The 22,932-nt window shown below is 46.5% G+C and overlaps 1 protein-coding gene across 3 annotated transcripts in view; it reads left to right on the forward strand.

Moving 5' to 3' along the window:
* The window catches only part of LOC130294081 (uncharacterized), a 97,728-nt gene that overhangs the window by 52,149 nt on the left and 22,647 nt on the right, over positions 1–22,932 (forward strand). For all 3 annotated transcript variants that reach the window (XM_056543500.1, XM_056543501.1, XM_056543499.1), the window contains exons 7-8: positions 1,346–1,395; positions 12,589–12,787. In XM_056543500.1, the coding sequence (XP_056399475.1) occupies positions 1,346–1,395; positions 12,589–12,787 (249 nt within the window). The remainder of the gene's footprint in view (positions 1–1,345; positions 1,396–12,588; positions 12,788–22,932) is intronic.

Below are 22,932 nucleotides of genomic sequence, written 5' to 3' on the forward strand. Positions count from 1 at the left end.
TTAAATGCATGGCTTAAATCTTGAAGTCAAAGAAAAGGGTTTGGGTTCTTTGAGCATTGGACTGATTTTCCATTGGGATATAAATTCTCTTGCATAAATTTATGGGGAGAGGTTATCAACTGGCGTGCACCCGCAAAACTGCATGCTCTGCAGGTTTTTGTTTTGTGCATTGACATGTGAGGTAGTTATTATCTCATGTTGCTCTATTTTCATGAGATCTCTACTGGCTTATTCCTTTTTCTTGCTGTGTTCTTACAGGGGTGTGGTGTGTAAATTCTGACTGATGAGGTAAATTAAGTATTTATGTGTAAATCTTAGTGCAAATGAACCCCAGTGACAGACTTGTGCATTGTGTTTGAGCTTTTCACAGTTTTTTGCACGAGGGGCATTTTGCCATTTAAACAACTGGAAAAATCACACACTTATGCAGCCGATTTCACATTGCACAATAATCTGCACTGATGATAAATTGTTCTGCGTGTTTGGGGAAAAACAGAGTGATAGACTATTTAAACAATAGGAAGGAAGAAAAAATTAGAAAAAAATGGGTGATCAATTAGAATGGGGTTAGATTATATTGGAGAGAATAAAAGCAGGCTGTAGTCCCCCTACAGTTTGCTTTTTTTTCTCACCAATACAATCTGACCCCTTTCTAATTGGACAGTGGATAAGGAGAGCCATGTGTTACAGACCAACCCCAAAGCCAAATGTGCCCATGACATTTCAAGAAACTGTATACTGTACTTAACACTATGGGGGGCTCTGCGCCAGGTGCAGATTAAGCTGCAATATTTTGTGCAAATCGCCTTGTGGGTCTTGATTCTGATAGGCATGACTTTGTGTGAAGGGGTTGTGGCCTCCCAGCGCTCAGAATTTACTACAGTTTACGCCTGCTAATGAAATTACATTTTAACTAAAGTGTAGGGTAGGGTCACACACACAGCACATCAAATACACAGAGTGACTGCAGAGCAAGCTCTCTGCTCCCTGTAGCTCTGTGTGTGCGCTCATAGCGGCAGATTTCCGACAGCAGTCACTAGCTGACAAACAGCGCTACCTGCCCGCAGCAGGGAACTCGCTCTTCAGTCGCTCTGTGACTGCCGGTAGCGCATCCGCAACGCCAAACATGCTGCAGATGTGCTGTTTGTGACCCGACCCTAGAAAGGTTTATTTCAGCAGAGTGACAACTGTGTGACCACACTAGGAGCTGGTCAAAATAAAGACAGAAAGGCTTACCTGTCATAACTATGTAATTCTTGAAAAAAAGCCATGTGTTTTTACTTACTTATGTGACTATTACTTATATTCATGTTTTTTTTTTCTTCTTTTATGTTAAAACCCTCAGATGTCAAAGAAGAAATATAATGGCAAGAAAACAAGACATTGGAAATCAGAGTATGTATACAAAGTGATGTTCTTTTGTACTATATTAGTGGAAATTTTAGATTCTTCTATTCAAGAACACCAGGTTCTACTTGCCAATATTTATGCCAGTTTTCAGACTGTGACATGTGCATGTGATCGCTGAGGCCATAAATTGGCTGCAGCGGCCATGCACAGGGTATGGTTATGTCACTGGGGCATTTCTGCCGTACACTTTGGGGTGAATACAGCAGAGGAAGGAGAACAAACAAGGGTGAGTATATCTTCTTTTAGTCCTGCTATTCCATGCTAACTAGCCATTTAAAAAAAATGTCAGGAACCCCCCTTTGATGTGGACTGGATACACATGATCAAACATAACTCCTAACATTGTCCATCTTACATCAGTTTAATGTAAGTATAAGACAATTTACTCACTTCGATAACTTATTTTGATACCTTACACTGATACCTTACCCAGATGCTTGAGTCAGATATCAAACTCTGTTACATGATCCTGTTACCAGACAATACATGAGTCCGATACTTGACTCTGACATCTAACTCTAATACCTGACACAGATTCTTAACTCTGACCCCTGACCCTGGTACTTGCCCATGACATCTGAATCTGCTACTTTACCCCGATACCTAACTCTAATACTTGACATACTTTTCACTACAGCATAGAACATATTTACGTGTTAATTTTATTTATTTTTAATGTCTACTTCTTAGCTTCTACTTATATTGTATGTGCTATTTATTATTAATTTTCATGTTTATTTTGAAGTTTAGCCAGGGACACCATCAGGGCAATACAGCTAGTACTACTTTATGCGGCCCTGGGTTTACAGAGAAAACAAGAAACCGGCTATAAAATACAATTCCCCTGCCCTGAAACATTGCTTACTTCCCTATCTGCTGCCACTCCCATGTTATGGTTGTCATCCTGATGAATGTGGTCTGGTGACAAGCTGTAAAAGGCATATGGTGGAACATATTGCTAAATTACACTAGATTTTGTTCATATCTGCGCTGTGGTTACCTTTCATAATGGGAAACATAATGTTGCGTGCAGCAATTTTTTTCTTATCAAAAACAATAGAAATTAGCAACATAAAATGACACAGATGTGAATATAGCCGAGCATTAAAAGCCGGGCTTTATTAGGGTTCATACAAGCTACGGACATTCCGTTTAAAATTTCCAAGAGGATATTATGAGTGAAATTTGCTTGCAGCAGCTTCCCATTGGTTTCAACTACTTTTCTACAATATAGAGTATAGACAGGCGGACCCTATTTTACCCTATATGATGTATTGCCAACAGTTGTAAGGTACAATTTGGTAACAGGTTTCCTTAAAAAATGAATAATATAAACACCTAAATATGTAGCTGTTGCAGCAGTGAAATGGGATTTTCCTTCCTTTTTTGCAAAGAGCCTTTAAGTGTTTGTAAAAACATTTATGTTACGCCGAGCGCTCCGGGTCCCCGCTCCTCCCCGGAGCGCTCGCAACATCCTCGCAACTGCAGCGCCCCGGTCAGATCTGCTGACCGGGTGCGCTGCGAATCCTCTCCCAGCCGGGATGCGATTCGCGATGCGGGTGGCGCCCGCTCGCGATGCGCACCCCGGCTCCCGTACCTGACTCGCTCTCCGTCGGTCCTGTCCCGGCGCGCGCGGCCCCGCTCCCTAGGGCGCGCGCGCGCCGGGTCTCTGCGATTTAAAGGGCCACTGCGCCGCTGATTGGCGCAGTTGGTTCAATCAGTGTGTTCACCTGTGCACTCCCTATTTATACCTCACTTCCCCTGCACTCCCTCGCCGGATCTTGTTGCCATTGTGCCAGTGAAAGCGTTTCCTAGTGTGTTCCTAGCCTGTGTTCCAGACCTCCTGCCGTTGCCCCTGACTACGATCCTTGCTGCCTGCCCCGACCTTCTGCTACGTCCGACCTTGCTCTTGTCTACTCCCTTGTACCGCGCCTATCTTCAGCAGTCAGAGAGGTTGAGCCGTTGCTAGTGGATACGACCTGGTTACTACCGCCGCTGCAAGACCATCCCGCTTTGCGGCGGGCTCTGGTGAATACCAGTAGTAACTTAGAACCGGTCCACTAGCACGGTCCACGCCAATCCCTCTCTGGCACAGAGGATCCACCTCCTGCCAGCCGTATCGTGACAGTAGATCCGGCCATGGATCCCGCTGAAGTTCCACTGCCAGCTGTCGCCGACCTCACCACGGTGGTTGCCCAGCAGTCGCAACAGATAGCGCAACAAGGCCACCAGCTGTCTCAACTGACCGTGATGCTACAGCAACTACTACCACAGCTTCAGCAATCATCTCCTCCGCCAGCTCCTGCACCTCCTCCGCAGCGAATGGCCGCTTCCGGCTTACGACTATCCTTGCCGGATAAATTTGATGGGGACTCTAAGTTTTGCCGTGGCTTTCTTTCACAATGTTCCCTGCACTTGGAGATGATGTCGGACCAGTTTCCTACTGAAAGGTCTAAGGTGGCTTTCGTAGTCAGCCTTCTGTCTGGGAAAGCTCTGTCATGGGCCACACCGCTCTGGGACCGCAATGACCCCGTCACTGCCTCTGTACACTCCTTCTTCTCGGAAATTCGAAGTGTCTTTGAGGAACCTGCCCGAGCCTCTTCTGCTGAGACTGCCCTGCTGAACCTGGTCCAGGGTAATTCTTCCGTTGGCGAGTACGCCATCCAATTCCGTACTCTTGCTTCCGAATTATCCTGGAATAATGAGGCCCTCTGCGCGACCTTTAAAAAAGGCCTATCCAGCAACATTAAAGATGTTCTGGCCGCACGAGAAATTCCTGCTAACCTGCATGAACTCATTCATCTAGCCACTCGCATTGACATGCGTTTTTCCGAAAGGCGTCAGGAGCTCCGCCAGGATATGGACTTTGTTCGCACGAGGCGTTTTTTCTCCCCGGCTCCTCTCTCCTCTGGTCCTCTGCAATCCGTTCCTGTGCCTCCCGCCGTGGAGGCTATGCAAGTTGACCGGTCTCGCTTGACACCTCAAGAGAGGACACGACGCCGCATGTATGCCTGTACTGTGCCGGTACCGAACACTTCCTGAAGGATTGTCCTATCCGTCCTCCCCGCCTGGAAAGACGTACGCTGACTCCGCACAAAGGTGAGACAGTTCTTGATGTCAACTCTGCTTCTCCACGCCTTACTGTGCCTGTGCGGATATCTGCCTCTACCTTCTCCTTCTCTACTATGGCCTTCTTGGATTCCGGATCTGCAGGAAATTTTATTTTGGCCTCTCTCATCAACAGGTTCAACATCCCGGTGATCAGTCTCGCCAGACCCCTCTACATCAATTGTGTTAACAATGAAAGATTGGACTGTACCGTGCGTTACCGCACGGAACCCCTCCTAATGTGCATCGGACCTCATCACGAAAAAATTGAGTTTTTGGTCCTCTCCAATTGCACTTCCGAAATTCTCCTTGGACTACCGTGGCTTCAACGCCATTCCCCAACCCTTGATTGGTCCACAGGAGAGATCAAGAGCTGGGGTACTTCTTGTTTCAAGGACTGTCTTAAACCGGTTCCCAGTACTCCCTGCCGTGACCCTGTGGTTCCCCCTGTAACCGGTCTCCCTAAGGCTTATATGGACTATGCTGACGTATTTTGCAAAAAGCAAGCTGAGACTTTACCTCCTCACAGGCCTTATGACTGTCCTATTGACCTCCTCCCGGGCACTACTCCACCCCGGGGCAGAATTTATCCTCTGTCCGCCCCAGAGACTCTTGCTATGTCTGAATACATCCAGGAAAATTTAAAAAAAGGGTTTATCCGCAAATCCTCCTCTCCTGCCGGAGCTGGATTTTTCTTTGTGTCCAAAAAAGATGGCTCCCTACATCCTTGCATTGACTACCGCGGACTTAATAAAATCACGGTAAAGAACCGCTACCCCCTACCTCTTATCTCAGAACTCTTTGATCGCCTTCAAGGTGCCCACATCTTTACCAAACTGGACTTAAGAGGTGCTTATAATCTCATCCGCATCAGGGAGGGGGACGAATGGAAAACCGCATTTAACACCAGAGATGGACACTTTAAGTATCTGGTCATGCCCTTTGGCTTGTGCAACGCCCCTGCCGTCTTCCAAGACTTTGTTAATGAAATTTTTCGTGATCTCTTGTATTCCTGTGTTGTTGTGTATCTGGACGATATTCAGATTTTTTCTGCCAACTTAGAAGAACACCGCCAGCATGTCCGCATGGTTCTTCAGAGACTGCGAGACAATCAACTTTATGCTAAAATGGAGAAATGTCTGTTTGAATGTCAATCTCTTCCTTTCCTAGGATACTTGGTCTCTGGCCAGGGACTACAAATGGACCCAGATAAACTCTCTGCTGTCACGATTCGGCTTACAGGTTGTGGATCCACTGTGTCAGCGAGGGATTGGCGTGGACCGTGCTGGTGGACCGGTTCTAAGAGGCTACTGGTGTTCACCAGAGCCCGCCGCAAAGCGGGATGGTCTTGCTGCGGCAGTAGAAACACGGTCGTATCCACTAGCAACGGCTCAACCTCGCTGACTGCTGAGAAGGCGTGGGACAGAAGGACTAGGCAGAGGCAAGGTCAGACGTAGCAGAAGGTCGGGGCAGGCGGCAAGGTTCATAGTCAAGGTGGATAGCAGGAGTTCAGGTAACACAGGCTTGGACAACACTAAACACTTTCACTGGCACAAGGCAACAAGATCCGGCAAGGGAGTGCAGGGGAAGTGAGCAGATATAGCCAGGGAGCAGGTGGAAGCCAATTAAGCTAATTGGGCCAGGCACCAATCATTGGTGCACTGGCCCTTTAAGTCTCAGAGAGCTGGCGCGCGCGCGCCCTAGAGAGCGGAGCCGCGCACGCCAGCACATGACAGCAGGGGACCGGGACGGGTAAGTGACTTGGGATGCGATTCGCGAGCGGGCGCGTCCCGCTGTGCGAATCGCATCCCCGACGGCCATGTCAGTGCAGCACTCCCGGTCAGCGGGACTGACCGGGGCGCTGCAGGGAGAGAGACGCCGTGAGCGCTCCGGGGAGGAGCAGGGACCCGGAGCGCTCGGCGTAACAGTACCCCCCCCCCTTAGGTCTCCCCCTTTTTGTCCGACAACTGCTTTACCTGGGACGAGGACACCGGGAGTGAATGGAGGGTTTCCTCAAAGGCAGGCAGTACAGCAGGAGTGGGAATGGGGAGGGAGGGCAGAGGGTGAAGCCTGGCACGGGGCAGTGTCTCACCAGGACGGGGGCCATGAGGAGGCACTGAGGCTTGCCTGACGGGACTGGGAGGGGGGGAGAGGCATTTCTTATGGCAAGCAGAGTCCCAGTTCTTGATCTCCCCGGTGGTCCAGTCAAGGGTGGGAGAATGAAGCCGGAGCCATGGCAGACCGAGGAGGACCTCAGAGGTACAGTTGGGAAGAACGAAGAATTCAATCCTTTCGTGATGGGGTCCAATACACATTAAGAGGGGTTTTGTGCGGTAACGCACGGTGCAATCCAATCTGACTCCGTTGACCGCGGAAATGTAGAGCGGCTTGACGAGACGGGTCACCGGGATGCAGAATTTATTCACCAAAGACTCCAAAATAAAATTCCCAGAGGCACCAGAGTCCAAGCAGGCCACGGCTGAGAGGGAGAAGTTGGCAGAAGGAGAGATCCGCACGGGCACCGTGAGACGTGGAGAAGCAGATTTTGAACCAAGAGACGCCACACCGACGTGAGCTGGGCGCGTGCGTGCGTTTCCTAGACGTGGAGGACGAATAGGGCAATCCACCAAGAAATGCTCGGTACTGGCACAGTACAGACAAAGATTTTCTTCCCTACGGCGATTCCTCTCTTCCTGGGTCAGGCGGGACCGATCCACTTGAATGGCCTCCTCGGCGGGAGGCCCAGGCGTAGATTGCAAAGGATACTGTGGGAGAGGTGCCCAGAGATCTAAGTCTTTTTCCTGGCGGAGCTCCTGATGTCTCTCAGAAAAACGCATGTCAATGCGTGTGGCCAAATAGATAAGTTCTTGCAGGTTGGCAGGAATCTCTTGTGCGGCCAACACATCCTTGATGCTACTGGATAGGCCTTTTTTAAAGGTCGCGCAGAGAGCCTCGTTATTCCATGATAATTCGGAAGAAAGAGTACGAAATTGGATGGCGTACTCGCCCACTGAAGAATTACCCTGGACCAGGTTCAGCAGGGCAGTCTCGGCAGAAGAAGCTCGGGCTGGTTCCTCGAAGACACTACGGACTTCAGCGAAGAAGGACTGGACTGTGGCTGTGGCAGGATCATTGCGGTCCCAGAGCGGTGTGGCCCAAGACAAGGCCTTTCCTGAAAGAAGGCTCACTACGAACGCCACCTTAGACCGTTCTGTAGGAAACAAGTCCGACTACATCTCCATATGCAGGGAACATTGAGACAAAAATCCACGGCAGAGTCTAGAGTCCCCATCAAATTTGTCCGGCAGGGACAAGCGGTGGCTAGGAGCGGCCACTCGCTGCGGAGGAGGTGCAGGAGCTGGCGGAGGAGATGGTTGCTGCTGTAGCAGAGGCAGAAGTTGCTGTAACATGGCGGTCAACTGCGACAGCTGCTGTCCTTGTTGGGCAATCTGCTGCGATTGCTGAGCGACCACCGTGGGAAGGTCAGCGAGACTTGGCAGCGGCACCTCAGCAGGATCCATGGCCGGATCTACTGTCACGATTCGGCTTACAGGTTGTGGATCCACTGTGTCAGCGAGGGATTGGCGTGGACCCTGCTGGTGGACCGGTTCTAAGAGGCTACTGGTGTTCACCAGAGCCCGCCGCAAAGCGGGATGGTCTTGCTGCGGCAGTAGAAACCAGGTCGTATCCACTAGCAACGGCTCAACCTCGCTGACTGCTGAGAAGGCGTGGGACAGAAGGACTAGGCAGAGGCAAGGTCAGACGTAGCAGAAGGTCGGGGCAGGCGGCAAGGTTCGTAGTCAAGGTGGATAGCAGGAGTTCAGGTAACACAGGCTTGGACAACACTAAACGCTTTCACTGGCACAAGGCAACAAGATCCGGCAAGGGAGTGCAGGGGAAGTGAGCAGATATAGCCAGGGAGCAGGTGGAAGCCAATTAAGCTAATTGGGCCAGGCACCAATCATTGGTGCACTGGCCCTTTAAGTCTCAGAGAGCTGGCGCGCGCGCGCCCTAGAGAGCGGAGCCGCGCGCGCCAGCACATGACAGCAGGGGACCGGGACGGGTAAGTGACTTGGGATGCGATTCGCGAGCGGGCGCGTCCCGCTGTGCGAATCGCATCCCCGACGGCCATGTCAGTGCAGCGCTCCCGGTCAGCGGGACTGACCGAGGCGCTGCAGGGAGAGAGACGCCGTGAGCGCTCCGGGGAGGAGCAGGGACCCGGACCGCTCGGCGTAACATCTGCCGTCTTAGATTGGCCACGTCCCTCCGGACTCCGTGCCATCCAACGTTTTTTGGGGTTCGCCAATTATTACAGACAATTCATTCCACATTTTTCCACTATTGTGGCTCCTATCGTGGCTTTAACCAAGAAGAATGCCAATCCTAAGTCCTGGTCTCCCCAAGCGGAAGACGCATTTAAACGGCTCAAGTCTGCCTTTTCTTCTGCTCCCGTGCTCTCCAGACCTGACCCATCTAAACCCTTCCTATTGGAGGTTGATGCCTCCTCAGTGGGAGCTGGAACGGTCCTTCTACAAAAAAATCCTTCCGGGCATGCTGTTACTTGTAGGTTTTTTTCTAGGACCTTCTCTCCGGCGGAGAGGAACTACTCCATCGGGGATCGAGAACTACTGGCCATTAAATTGGCACTTGAGGAATGGAGGCATCTTCTGGAGGGATCAAAATTTCCAGTTATCATTTACACCGATCACAAAAATCTCTCCTATCTCCAGTCTGCCCAACGGCTGAATCCTCGCCAGGCCAGGTGGTCGTTGTTCTTTGCCCGTTTTAACTTTGAAATTCATTTTCGCCCTGCCGACAAGAACATTAGGGCCGATGCTCTCTCTCGTTCCTCGGATGCCTCGGAAGTAGAAGTCTCTCCGCAACACATCATTCCTCCTGACTGTCTGATTTCCACTTCTCCAGCCTCCATCAGGCAAACTCCTCCAGGGAAGACCTTTGTTTCTCCACGCCAACGTCTCGGGATTCTCAAATGGGGTCACTCCTCCCACCTCGCAGGCCATGCGGGCATCAAAAAGTCCTTGCAACTCATCTCTCTTTTCTATTGGTGGCCGACTCTGGAGACGGATGTTGTTGATTTTGTGCGGGCCTGTACTGTCTGTGCCCGGGATAAGACTCCTCGCCAGAAGCCTGCTGGTCTCCTTCATCCTCTGCCTGTCCCCGAACAGCCTTGGTCTCTGATTGGTATGGACTTTATTACAGACCTACCCCCATCCCGTGGCAACACTGTTGTTTGGGTGGTCGTTGATCGATTTTCCAAGATGGCACATTTTATTCCTCTTCCTGGTCTTCCTTCAGCGCCTCAGTTGGCTAAACAATTTTTTGTACACATTTTTCGTCTTCACGGTTTGCCCACGCAGATCGTCTCGGATAGAGGCGTCCAATTCGTGTCAAAATTCTGGAGGGCCCTCTGTAAACAACTCAAGATTAAATTAAACTTCTCTTCTGCTTATCATCCTCAATCCAATGGGCAAGTTGAAAGAATTAACCAGGTTCTGGGTGACTATTTACGGCATTTTGTTTCCTCCCGCCAGGATGACTGGGCAGATCTTCTACCATGGGCCGAATTCTCATACAACTTCAGAGTCTCTGAATCTTCTGCTAAATCCCCATTTTTCGTGGTGTACGGCCGTCACCCTCTTCCCCCCCTCCCTACTCCCTTGCCCTCTGGTTTGCCCGCTGTGGATGAAGTGACTCGTGATCTTTCCACCATATGGAAAGAGACCCAAAGTTCTCTTTTACAGGCTTCATCTCGCATGAAAAGGTTTGCCGATAAGAAAAGAAGAATTACCCCCATTTTTGCTCCCGGAGACAAGGTATGGCTCTCCGCTAAATATGTCCGCTTTCGTGTCCCCAGTTACAAACTGGGACCACGCTATCTTGGTCCTTTCAAAGTCTTGTGCCAGATTAATCCTGTCTCTTACAAACTCCTTCTTCCTCCTTCTCTTCGTATTCCCAATGCCTTCCATGTCTCTCTCCTTAAACCTCTCATCATCAACCGTTTCTCTCCCAAACTAGTTTCTCCCACTCCTGTTTCCGGCTCTTCTGACATCTTCTCCGTGAAGGAGATACTGGCCTCCAAGACGGTCAGAGGGAAAAAAAATTTTTTGGTTGATTGGGAGGGCTGTGGTCCAGAAGAGAGATCCTGGGAACCTGAGGACAACATCCTAGACAAAAGTCTGGTCCTCAGGTTCTCAGGTTCCAAGAAGAGGGGGAGACCCAAGGGGGGGGGGTACTGTTACGCCGAGCGCTCCGGGTCCCCGCTCCTCCCCGGAGCGCTCGCAACATCCTCGCAACTGCAGCGCCCCGGTCAGATTTGCTGACCGGGTGCGCTGCGATTCCTCTCCCAGCCGGGATGCGATTCGCGATGCGGGTGGCGCCTGCTCGCGATGCGCACCCCGGCTCCCGTACCTGACTCGCTCTACGTCGGTCCTGTCCCGGCGCGCGCGGCCCCGCTCCCTAGGGCGCGCGCGCGACGGGTCTCTGCGATTTAAAGGGCCACTGCGCCGCTGATTGGCGCAGTTGGTTCAATCAGTGTGTTCACCTGTGCACTCCCTATTTATACCTCACTTCCCCTGCACTCCCTCGCCGGATCTTGTTGCCATTGTGCCAGTGAAAGCGTTTCCTAGTGTGTTCCTAGCCTGTGTTCCAGACCTCCTGCCGTTGCCCCTGACTACGATCCTTGCTGCCTGCCCCGACCTTCTGCTACGTCCGACCTTGCTCTTGTCTACTCCCTTGTACCGCGCCTATCTTCAGCAGTCAGAGAGGTTGAGCCGTTGCTAGTGGATACGACCTGGTTACTACCGCCGCTGCAAGACCATCCCGCTTTGCGGCGGGCTCTGTTGAATACCAGTAGTAACTTAGAACCGGTCCACTAGCACGGTCCACGCCAATCCCTCTCTGGCACAGAGGATCCACCTCCTGCCAGCCGTATCGTGACAATTTATATTGGGGACTGGGCCTAATCTAAGTTAATTAAAAAACAGTATATGCTAGAAAATGTGCAGAAAATAGAAACAAAAAATAAGAAATAAGAAGCTTTATGTGAGCATAATAACTGACTAGTCATATGTCAGAGTGAAGCATCAGAGTCAGATGTCAGAATCACTTACCACAGTAAAGCATCAGAGTCACTTATCAGAGTGAAGCATCAGTCATAAGTCAGTCACTTACCACAGTATGCATCAGAGTCACATGTCAGAGTCACTTACCACAGTAAGGCATCAGAGTCACATGTCAGAGTCACTTACCACAGTAAAGCATCAGAGTCACTTATCAGAGTGAAGAATCAGTCATAAGTCAGTCACTTACCACAGTAAGGCATCAGAGTCACATGTCAGAGTCACTTACCACAGCAAGGCATCAGAGTCACATGTCAGAGTCACTTACCACAATAAGGCATCAGAGTCACTTATCAGAGTCACTTATCAGAGTGAGGCATCAGAGACAGTTATCAGTGTTGGGAACTAAAGCAAACATCTGTGAGCTCAGAACATCTGTAGCACAAATCTGACCATCAGTTACATGGATGAAGTCCAGGGTGTAGACTGCAGAGGATTGTGTAGATTAAATTGAATTGTACCATCAAAGAAAAATGGCAACTAATACAAGGTTTAAGAATGTGCCTCCAGATACCATGCAGTTGCATCAGAAGCTAATAGGACATCTACAATATTTAACAGCTACTGTAAATATAAGTTATCCATTAAAGGCCAAAATTGCCCTGGTGGATTCTGGCTTCTGACGTGTTGCATTCTATTTTGCTTACACTTGGAGAGGTTCCTTAAATTCTGGGCCGCTGTTTAGCTACTGATATATGAAGGGGATACTGACCTAAAAGATTGGGGTCTGAAAACATGGAAAGAAATTAGCAGCAAATGTTTTTGTTTCCTGAAGGTCCTGGCATGCCTTTCCTCTAACAGACAGACTATTGATTTCAATGAGAACAGTGTAATGCTTCATTTCCCATGTAGTGGTGCTGCATGAAAAATTGTTACACAAACTGTATGTTGATCATACCCATAGAAAGTTGAGTTCTTTTCTTCACCATAGTGATTACGGAAGGTCAGCTGGGTCCCTCTCAATGTCTATTCTGGATGAACTGCTCATTGAAATCCTGAGAGATCTATCTGCTCATGTACTGAGGAGGATGGTGAGAGGTTTTGTGGATGACCATCTAGTACGGGCGGCGGTGCATGATTGTGTCGATGAAATTCTCACCAATATCATCCAAACAGAACTGTTATCATTGGTGAGTAACTGAATGGCATATACAGCTAACATTTCATAGTCTATTCTATCTCAGACATGCGTAAAGGGCATGTTATCTTTTCATAAACTGTTATAGACTCAAATACCAGAAGCAAACAGCAAAACCAGGAATAATAACAATTCCAATACAAATAAAAGTTTAAAGGGGTATTCCGAGCTGTAGTTTATATTTAAAAATGTGCTTAGCCTAGGAGAATACAAAAAAAAACATGGACTTACCTTCCTCCCTAATCTCCCAGTTGCACAGCTAGTCCCATTGCGCAGCATTTTTTGTGTTTGGGGTCAGTGCATGTATTTCTCTCTCAGCCAATCATCAGCTGAGACAGGCCTCACCAGAGCAGACGCATGATCAGAGAGGAAGGTGGGTCTACGTTGTTATATGTCTTCTTCAAGGCCGTGCAGATTTCTTAATAAAAATTACTTCTTTAAGTTCAACATTGGTAAATCAATCAGAATTACCTAACCTTACATTTCATAGTTTAGTATTATTTATCATATTTATTAAAGAAGCTGTCCCACAACGTAAAAAGCATTTTCTCTGTCCACTCCCTGTTACTTCTCTTCCCACATATAGGAGGTGAACTGTGTTGCTGGACCTGGTCTTGCATTGTGATCATTGTATGGAGGCAAAACCATGTTGCTTTAACATTACCAACAGCAAAGAATGTGCTTCTTATGTCGATGGATAATCCCTTTAACTAGTAAACAACTTTTTAAAGGAAAACCATTAAAGGGGTACTCCAGAGGAAAACAAATGTTTTCAAATTAACTGGTGCCAGAAAGTTAAACAGATTTGTAAATTACTTCTATTTAAAAATATTGATCCTTCCAGTACTTATCAGCTGTTGCATGGTTTACAGAAAGTTGTGTCGTTTTTTCTAGTCTGACCACAATGTTCTCTGCTGACACCTCTGTCCATGTCAGAAACTGTCCAGAACAGGAGAAAATCCCCAAAGCAAACCTCTTCAGAACTGGACAGTTCCTGATGCAGACAGAAGTGGCAGCAGAGAGCACTTTGATAAGACAGGAAAAATATAAGTAATTTACAAATCTGTTTAACTTTCTGGTACTAGTTGATTTGAAAATATTTGTTTTCCAAGAGAGTACCCCTTTAAGGAGGTCAACTAATTCGCTTGGATCCAAGTTCCCTAACCCACCACCCTCAGCTGTTACCAATAGAGGAAGCCACTTCTTGTCAGACATACTGTATACCCAGTAACAGCAAATCAAAAGGAAGGCCATCGATGTAGTGGATAAACAGACTTGGTCTGCCAAAGAAAAAAAAAACAGCTATCTCTTCTTATTTATGATATACTAGCTGAGTACCCGGCGTTGCCCGGTTTTTCCTTCCTCATCCTTGTTGGGGAGAAAAATCAACAAAGGAGGAAGCTTTGGACTTCATATCCCATCCCCATATATTGTTGTCATATCCCAACCCCATATACCGTCCTCATATCAGTCCTCCTATCCTGTCCTCATACCCAGACCTCCTATCCTGTCCTCCTATCCCGACCTCCTATCCCGACCTCTTATGCCGTCCTCCTATCCCGTCCTCATATCCCGACCTCCTATCCCGACCTCCTATCCTGTCCTCCTATCTCAACCTCCTATGCCATCCTCCTATCTCGACCTCCTATCCCGTCATCCTATCCCATTCTCCTATCTCAACCTCCTATCCCGTCCTCCTATTTCGTCCTCCTATCCCGTCCTCCTATTTCGACCTCCTATCCCATCCTCATATCCCGTCCTCCTATCCCGTCCTCCTATCCCGTCCTCCTATCCCGTCCTCCTATCCCGTCCTCCTATCCGTCCTCATATCCCGACCTCCTAACTCAACCTCCTAACTCGACCTCCTATCTCAACCTCCTATCCCGACCATGCCGTCCTCCTATCTTGACCTCCAATCTCAACCTCCTATTTTGACCTCCTATCCCGTCCTCATATCCTGACCCATAATATGTGTACCAGGTATTGAAATATCTCCAGCCGTACAGAAGTTATGTGAGAACATACATTTCCCATTGGTTTGCATGAGACTTTAAACAAAAAACCCAACCCTCACAAATGGGGGTAGTTAAGGGTTAAGTTAACTATCCTATATTTTATTATTATTATTTTGGAAGTTATGCAGTAACATGTATTTCCCATAGACTTGTATAGGACTTTAAACATAAACCCCACCCCTGGCAAATGGGGGTGAGTAAGGGTTAAATTACCTATCTTATGTTTGTTGTTGACATATAAGTAACATGTGTGCCAAGTTTTATGTTAATATCTTTAGCCGTTTGGAAGTTTTTGTGGAACATACACACATACACACACACATACATTAGCCCTCATTTACTAATGTCAACCCGACTTTTTTTGTCGGGTTGTGCGACCAAATTTGTGTCGCATAGCCCATGCGACACAAATTTGGTCGCACAACCCGACAAAAGATATCATCACTCAGAGTGTTTTTTAAACCCGTCAAAATGGGTGTGGTTATCACAAAAGGGGCGTGTTCCAGACAAAAAAGAAAAAACACTTGGAGTATAATGAAAAACTCACAGGAAAACCTGTGAATTTTCCTTCACTAAAATCCGACAGCTCTGAGCTGTCTGGAAATTACTGAAAACCGAGTGAATCCTACCCCCATCATGGAACAGGGTCTGTTCCATGTTGGGGGTAGTAGTACAGGGGCTAAGGGGTTGATTGCATTGGGTCTCACTTCTGAGACCCGATCCGATCAAAAGTTATTAAGCTCGGGAGCGGGCGGCATGGTCCGCTCCCCAGCAATGTACGATGGGTTTTACTTCCATTTTCAAATTCCCCGCTGGGATCCCTGAATGGCCGGTACTGAGGAGCCAATCAGGGATCCCTGCGAGCTGCGGTGGGGAAAGATATATAGAATCGCTGGGGGGTTTTGTATATGTCCCCCCAGTTTCTATATATATCTTGCCCCCTGCTGCGCTATATGTTATGCCCCCCGCAGCGCATGTGATATATATATATATCCCCCACGCATAGCGCTATTATATACCCCCCGCAGCGCATGTGTACATATATATATATATATATATATATATATCCCCCCGCATAGAGCTATTATATACCCCCTGCAGCGCATGTAGATATATATTATATATGCCCCGCACAGCCCATCTATATACATATGCCTCTGAAGCGCTATTAATGACTAATGCAGTGGTCTCCAACTTGCGGACCTCCAGATGTTTCAAAACTACAACTCCCAGCATGCCCGGACAGCTGTTGGCAGGTTGGAGACCACTGCGCTTCCGAGGCATATGTATATAGAAGCGAAGTGGGGACCAGACATATAGCGTTATCTGGTCCCCACTTCTATACACAATCCTCAGCAAACACCAGAGCTGCCCCATCGCCTCCCCCATCCCTGGTGTTATAATTACCTGTTGCTGGGGCCCGGGGTCCGCGATCATTCTGGCATCCGTGCTGTTGCTGTGCGCTGTCACTGTGCGCACTGACGAGTGACGTCCCCAACGCATGTCGTGATGTCACCGTCAGTGCACACAGTGACAGCGCACAGCAACAGCGCGGATGCCAGAATGATCGCAGACCCCGGGCCCCAGCAACAGGCAATTATAACACCAGGGATGGGGGAAGCGATGGGGCAGCTCTGGTGTTTGCTGAGGATTGTGTATAGAAGCGAAGTGGGGACCAGATAACGCTATATGTCTGGTCCCCACTTCGCTTCTATATACATATGCCTCTGAAGTGCAGTGGTCTCCAACCTGCGGACCTGCAGATGTTGCAAAACTACAACTCCCAGAATGCCCGGACAGCCAACGGCTGTCCAGGCATGCTGGGAGTTGTAGTTTAGAAACATCTGGAGGTCCGCAAGTTGGAAACCACTGCATTAGTCATTAATAGCGCTTCAGAGGCATATGTATATAGATGAGCTGTGCGGGGCATATATAATATATATCTACATGCGCTGCGGGGGGTATATTAAAGCGCTATGCGGGGGGATATATATATACACCCATGCGCTGCTGGTGTATATAATAGCGCTATGTGGGGGGATATATATATATATATATATCACATGCGTTGCGGGGGGCATGTGATAGCGCGGTGCGGGGGGCATATATACAAATTACCGTGCGACACAATTTTTTTCCCAGTGCGACACATTAGTTAATCAGGGAGAAAAATACACGGAGTAAATCAAGAAACACTCAGAGATAAACCCGACACTCTTAGTAAATGAGGGCCATTGAGTTTTATATATATATATATATATATATATATATATATATCCTAAATACAGAATTTTCTACCACTGTATCAAGGTAGAATGGTCTTTTAGACGCTGTTTACACTACTGATTCCATCATTAGAGGCATTGAATTCAACAGAGGCCGAATGTATACTAAAAGGATGTGCTTTTTCAATCATTTTTGCTTTTGAATTTTATGGACGTGTAATGTATACTAGTGATGAGTGGCATTGGCCATAGGCATTGGCCATATTCGAATTTGCGATATTTTGCGAATATATGGCTGAACATTCAACATATATTCGTTATATATTCGTTGTGCATTTGCGCATTCATAATCGCAAATGCGCGTATTCGCGGAAGAAAACAGTGAAGTGGTGGGCAACTTTACTATTGGTTGCTAGGGATGTTGATAACCTCTGACAAGTGTATTTGCATCATTCTCATTGGCCCACAAGCTAAAAGAAGGAATATGCAAATATGCGCATATGCAAAATATTCGCGCCCCACAGTCTCACACAGTAACTAGTATTGGAGCATTCTTTAGACTACAAGCTGGAAGCAGGGTGGGATGATGATCACTGGGACGTGTTCTGTAAAGGGAAAAAAAACTATTTGTACATTCGTAATTTTGAATATATAGCGAATGTATTCTCAATATTCTCGAATTTGCGAATTCGTGAATTTGTGATATTAACGATAAAAATTTGAAAGGTGAATTTCACGCCCAACACTAATGTATACGCATCCCAACATATTCAGTATGCCAGCTAGAGATGTTGTGAGATTTGTGCCTAATGGATTCACAGGATGATGTTGGGGTACTTAGAACTTCCCACAGACCTGTTACACATAGGGGGGGGATTCATCATCATCAGTGTATGGTAGAGCTTTTTTTTTACCCCTTTCTGCTGCGTGTATTTGTCATTTACCTGCGCAAAATGTACTAAACTTGCGCACTGGTCTCTGTGAATCATGTGCAGTAATAGAATCCAGCCCATCTCAGCTCTTGAAAAAAATATAAGGCAGACTTGTACGTGTGCTCGGAGCTGGTGAATATTTGCGCAAGAAAATTACACTTGCATCCTTTTTTTGCGCAAAAAAAAAAAAAAGGCCCAGTTAATCAATTCATGTCTACCAGAAAAACAGCTCTACGGTACACCTGAAGGGTGACATCTTCAGAAAAAGTTCCACCAAAAAAGGCACACAAAAAGAACGCAGGAAATATCCTTGCGCAAGATTTTGCGCAAGAAAATACACCTAAAATGATTCTATATAGATTGATGAATCCCCCCCCCCATACTGTATATTAATGAATTGTTTTCAAAGAGATTTCTTGGAATAATAAAATAATTCCTAAACATAAGCAATTCCCTAAACTTCAAAATAACATAAAATCCCAACATAATCCACAAGATAATCAAGTAGAAGTTGATATTTACCAATCCTTATAAAGCTGGCATTTAAAAACAACTGCAAATGAGAAGTATGGGCCCCCTCAGACCCCAGAGTCTGCTGTGACCCCTACCTATGCACCTCCTTTAGCTATGTCCCTCATATAGGACATATCTGTAAGCTTATATTCTCCTCTATGTTGTCACCCCGTAGGTATCAGATTCAGGATAAAGTAAGAGTTTCTTTAAATGTGCTGTATATTTGGAGCTTTCTAATCTATTATTAATGAAGTGATAGAAACTGGAGCCCAGAGGAAACAGAAGAAGGTCAGAGATCATTAATCAGAACTAAAGTTTATGGACGTTATTCATGGAAATACATTATCGATCTATAACGCAAAATATTACAGAGGTTAAATGCAACAATGTTCTAAGCCATAAAACTGGAGGCTTTTTAATTTTCAATATGATGATGGTTTATGTGACTGTCAAATATAATAACTGCAATAATTACAAATCACTGGACAGGGATGACCTGAATGAACTGCAAGAAAAACGGCTCATCCGCAACTTAATATAGGTTAAGTGTAAGTGTTTGCGCAGTGGCTTGTATCCATAATGAAACCATTTTACATGATTTCTTCTTAAAAATGGAAGGGGTCATACTATGGCCTAATGTAAAGATCAAGTGAACTATATGTACCAGTAATACAGCCATAGCTAGACCAGTCTATGCCTGGTGCAAAGGTTCAGTCCTATAGATCTAAAACAACCAGTCCGAAACAAATACCGTATATACTCGAGTATAAGCCGAGTTTTTCAGCACGATTTTTCATGCTGAAAACGCCCCCCTCGGCTTATACTCTAGGGAACTCTCCGCCTGTCAATCCCTTCTCAGTGGTCTTCAACCTGCAGACCTCCAGCCATCGGCTGTCCGGGCATGCTGGGAGTTGTAGTTTTGAAACACCTGGAGGTCCGCAGGTTGAAGACCACTGCGGCCTTCGTCATCATCCAGACCCCCCTTTAGTTTTCTACTCACCTCGCCTCGGTGGGAAGGAAGGGTGAGTTGTTCTGGGCCATCTATGCTGCAGGGACCGTCCGGTGGGGAGGGTTAGTTGTTTCAGGCTGTCCATCTTCACCGGGAGGCCCTCTTCTCTGCTCCGGGCCCGGCCCCGAACTAGTGACGTTGCCTTGACGACAACGCATAGGGACTTTCATGCGCAGGGACGTCCCTGTGCGTCATCGTCAAGGCAATGTCACTAGTCCGGGGCCGGGCCCGGAGCGGAGAAGAGGGCCTCCCGGTGTAGATGGACAGCCTGAAACGACTAACCCTCCCCACCGGACGGTCCCTGCAGCATAGATGGCCCGGACCAGCTCACCCTTCCTTACCACCGAGGGGAGTTCAGTAGAAAACTAAAGGGGGTGTCTGGATGATGACCAAGGCCCGGCAGTGGTCTTCAACCTGCGGACCTCCAGACGTTTCAAAACTACAACTCCCAGCTTGCCCGGACAGCCGATGGCTGTCCGTGCATGCCGGGAGTTGTAGTTTTGCAACATCTGGAGGTCCGCAGGTTGAAGACCGCTGATAAAGGGATTGACAGGCGGTGATGATGAATGGGGGGGGGAATGATGACAGTGGTCTGGATGATGACAGGGGGGGATGATGACAGGCGGTGATGATGACAGGCGGTGATGATGAAGGGGGGATGATGACAGGGTGATGATAAAGGCGGGGGATGATGACAGGCGGTGATGATGAAGGGGGGGATGATGACACGGTGATGATGACGGGGGTTTTAATGACGGGGGTCTGGATGATGACAGGGGGGGGATGATGACATGGGGGGAGGATGTATTTCCTACCCTAGGCTTATAGTCAAGTCAATAACTTTTCCTGGGTTTTTGGGGTGAAATTAGGGGCCTCGACTTATATTTGGGTCGGTTTATACTCGAGTATATATGGTAAGTGTGCTGGTCTACTCTCTATATCTGGCACTTTGCACTTAGGTACCAACCCTGACCAATATACTCTGTTATACTGTTGCTATTTTAAATTCTACACATTATTTTGATGCCATATTTGTAGTCATGTGCTATGACATCACTGATGTTCTTAGCTCATAGCTGTATCATCACTACATTTAGTATCCCTGCTATATGACATCATTTACCTGTCTGTATGCAACTGTATCATTTGTATGCCCTTATTGTGTTTACTATACATTTACTATGATATCACCGTGTTTGTTAACACAGTCAGTCATCATCTCACCATTGCAAGTCTTCTAAATGTGTACAGACCAGCTGGAGAGTATTGCATCTTATAGTAAAACCCAATTAAAGAAGAGATGTTCAGCACATACAGAATCCAATTGAAATATATATATATATATATATATATATATATATATATATGTTTATATATATATATATATATATATATATATATATATACACAAACAGCCAACATGACGACAGGAGAACAAATGTCCATCTTGCACTGATCTGTGTATAGCACAGTCCTTATCCAAATTAGATCTCACATTGAAAACTATACAGCGCTGATTTGTTGTGAGACTTGTAAAACTTGACTTTTATTCATTACCGTTAAAATCTGAATAATATAAAAAAAAAGTGCACGTAGTAAAAATTATTACCAATGGCTACCATCCACATGTTTTAACGCAACAACCAAAGAGGTGAGTATTAGTTATAGATAGACCTCCAAAATTTGCAATGTCCATATGTCTGAGCATACATAAATCCTGGGTGTTAAGTATATTGTGTAGTATTTACAGTTTCAATTCAAACACAGGTAGGTGCAATCATACAGGCAAACATTATTCCATGACAGATGAAACTAGGATTAGTGTCACAACCACATAACATGGGTTAGTCCTGTTAGTTCAAATAACATGCATCCACATCACAGATAAGTCATGTTAGTTTGGACAAAATGCATCCACTCCGTGCTCCATCATAATACAGATTTTTCTTAACTTAGTATAGACAGTGTATTCTAATCCTTAAGTCTCAAAAAGCAGTGTGCAATAGATCTGATAAGATTAGTACATTCATCAAGTAGCCAGATATAACAGTCTTAATGGCCGTGTCTCCTCTTATTGCAGCATGCCCACATTACCCATTAGCGTGTCTTAATTGCACATATGGTATCCCCACGTATTGCACATTAATTACTGAGCTGTCAGATATTGCACCTCTGTATTACCAATAACTTTACAATGTCCCATCATACAATTACACATTTAGAATATTCCTTTTATAATGAGTTTTAAACCAGATCTCCAGAACTTGCTTCATGCATCTGTATGCTGCCAAGGAGGTAGATTAATTTAAAGATTCAACACGTTTCCTGCTTTGGAATTCATCAGGAATCTAGTAGAACAGCATTTCTTGCTTGTAGAGTATTCACTCGCTGTAGCATGTCACTGATGCGCGTTGTGGACATGACTCTGATGGCGGCCGTGTGCCGATCAATGGGACGGGAGGGCACCAATTATAAACCAAGCCTCGGTTTGAAGTGTGCTGCTTAGTAACGCAGTGGCTTGTGTATTAAAGCTGAAGCATGATGTGTATTGCAAAGAATTACAGTGCGCGTTTCTAGTAGATAGCATATATTAGATCACCTGGATGTATAAAGAAGTTGTATTTTTATAAGATAAAAAGAAACATCCAACCTGTTTTAGAGTTACCGCTAGAGATGAGCGAACTTTATAAAAATTCAATTCGGACGATTTGCCGAATTTTGGAAAAAATTTGTTTTGGGTCGAATTTATTCACGGCGAATCTATATTAAAAAACGGCTATTTCTGGCCTACAAAGAGCCTGAATAAGGATATAGAATACTTTGCTTTGTTCTAACACGCATATGGAGTGTGCTGGGATAGTGAAATAATACTGTTGTTCAGGCATTGCTATTAGAATCACTGCCGCAGAGCAGCACAATGACAGCCTGGAGGTGGCATCAGTATGAGGAGACCATATAGTTGCTGAATGACACAATGTGGAGGTGTTGGCAACATGAGGAGACCATATAGTGGCTGAATGACACAACTTGGATGTGGCTGAAGCATGAGGAGACCATGTAGTGGCTAAATGACACAGCGTGGAGGTGTTGGCAGCATGAGGAGACCATATAGTGGCTGAATGACACAGCGTGGAGGTGTTGCAAGCATGAGGAGACCATATAGTTGTTGAATTACACAGCCTGGAGCTGGCAGAAGCATGAGTGGACACTAGGGCTTCACAATCCCTGAGATTAACCCCTTAAGGACCCAGACCATTTTCACTGTAGGACACAACCATTTTTTGCACATCTGACCACTGTCACTTTAAACATTAATAACTCTGGGATGCTTTTACCTTTTATTCTGATTTCGAGATTTTTTTTTCGTGACATATTTTACTTTATGTTAGTGGTAAAATTTTGCATAATTTCTTGGTGAAAAATTCCAAAATTTGATGAAAAAA

This window comes from Hyla sarda, chromosome 10 (genome assembly GCF_029499605.1).
Source record: "Hyla sarda isolate aHylSar1 chromosome 10, aHylSar1.hap1, whole genome shotgun sequence".
Lineage (NCBI taxonomy): Eukaryota > Metazoa > Chordata > Amphibia > Anura > Hylidae > Hyla > Hyla sarda.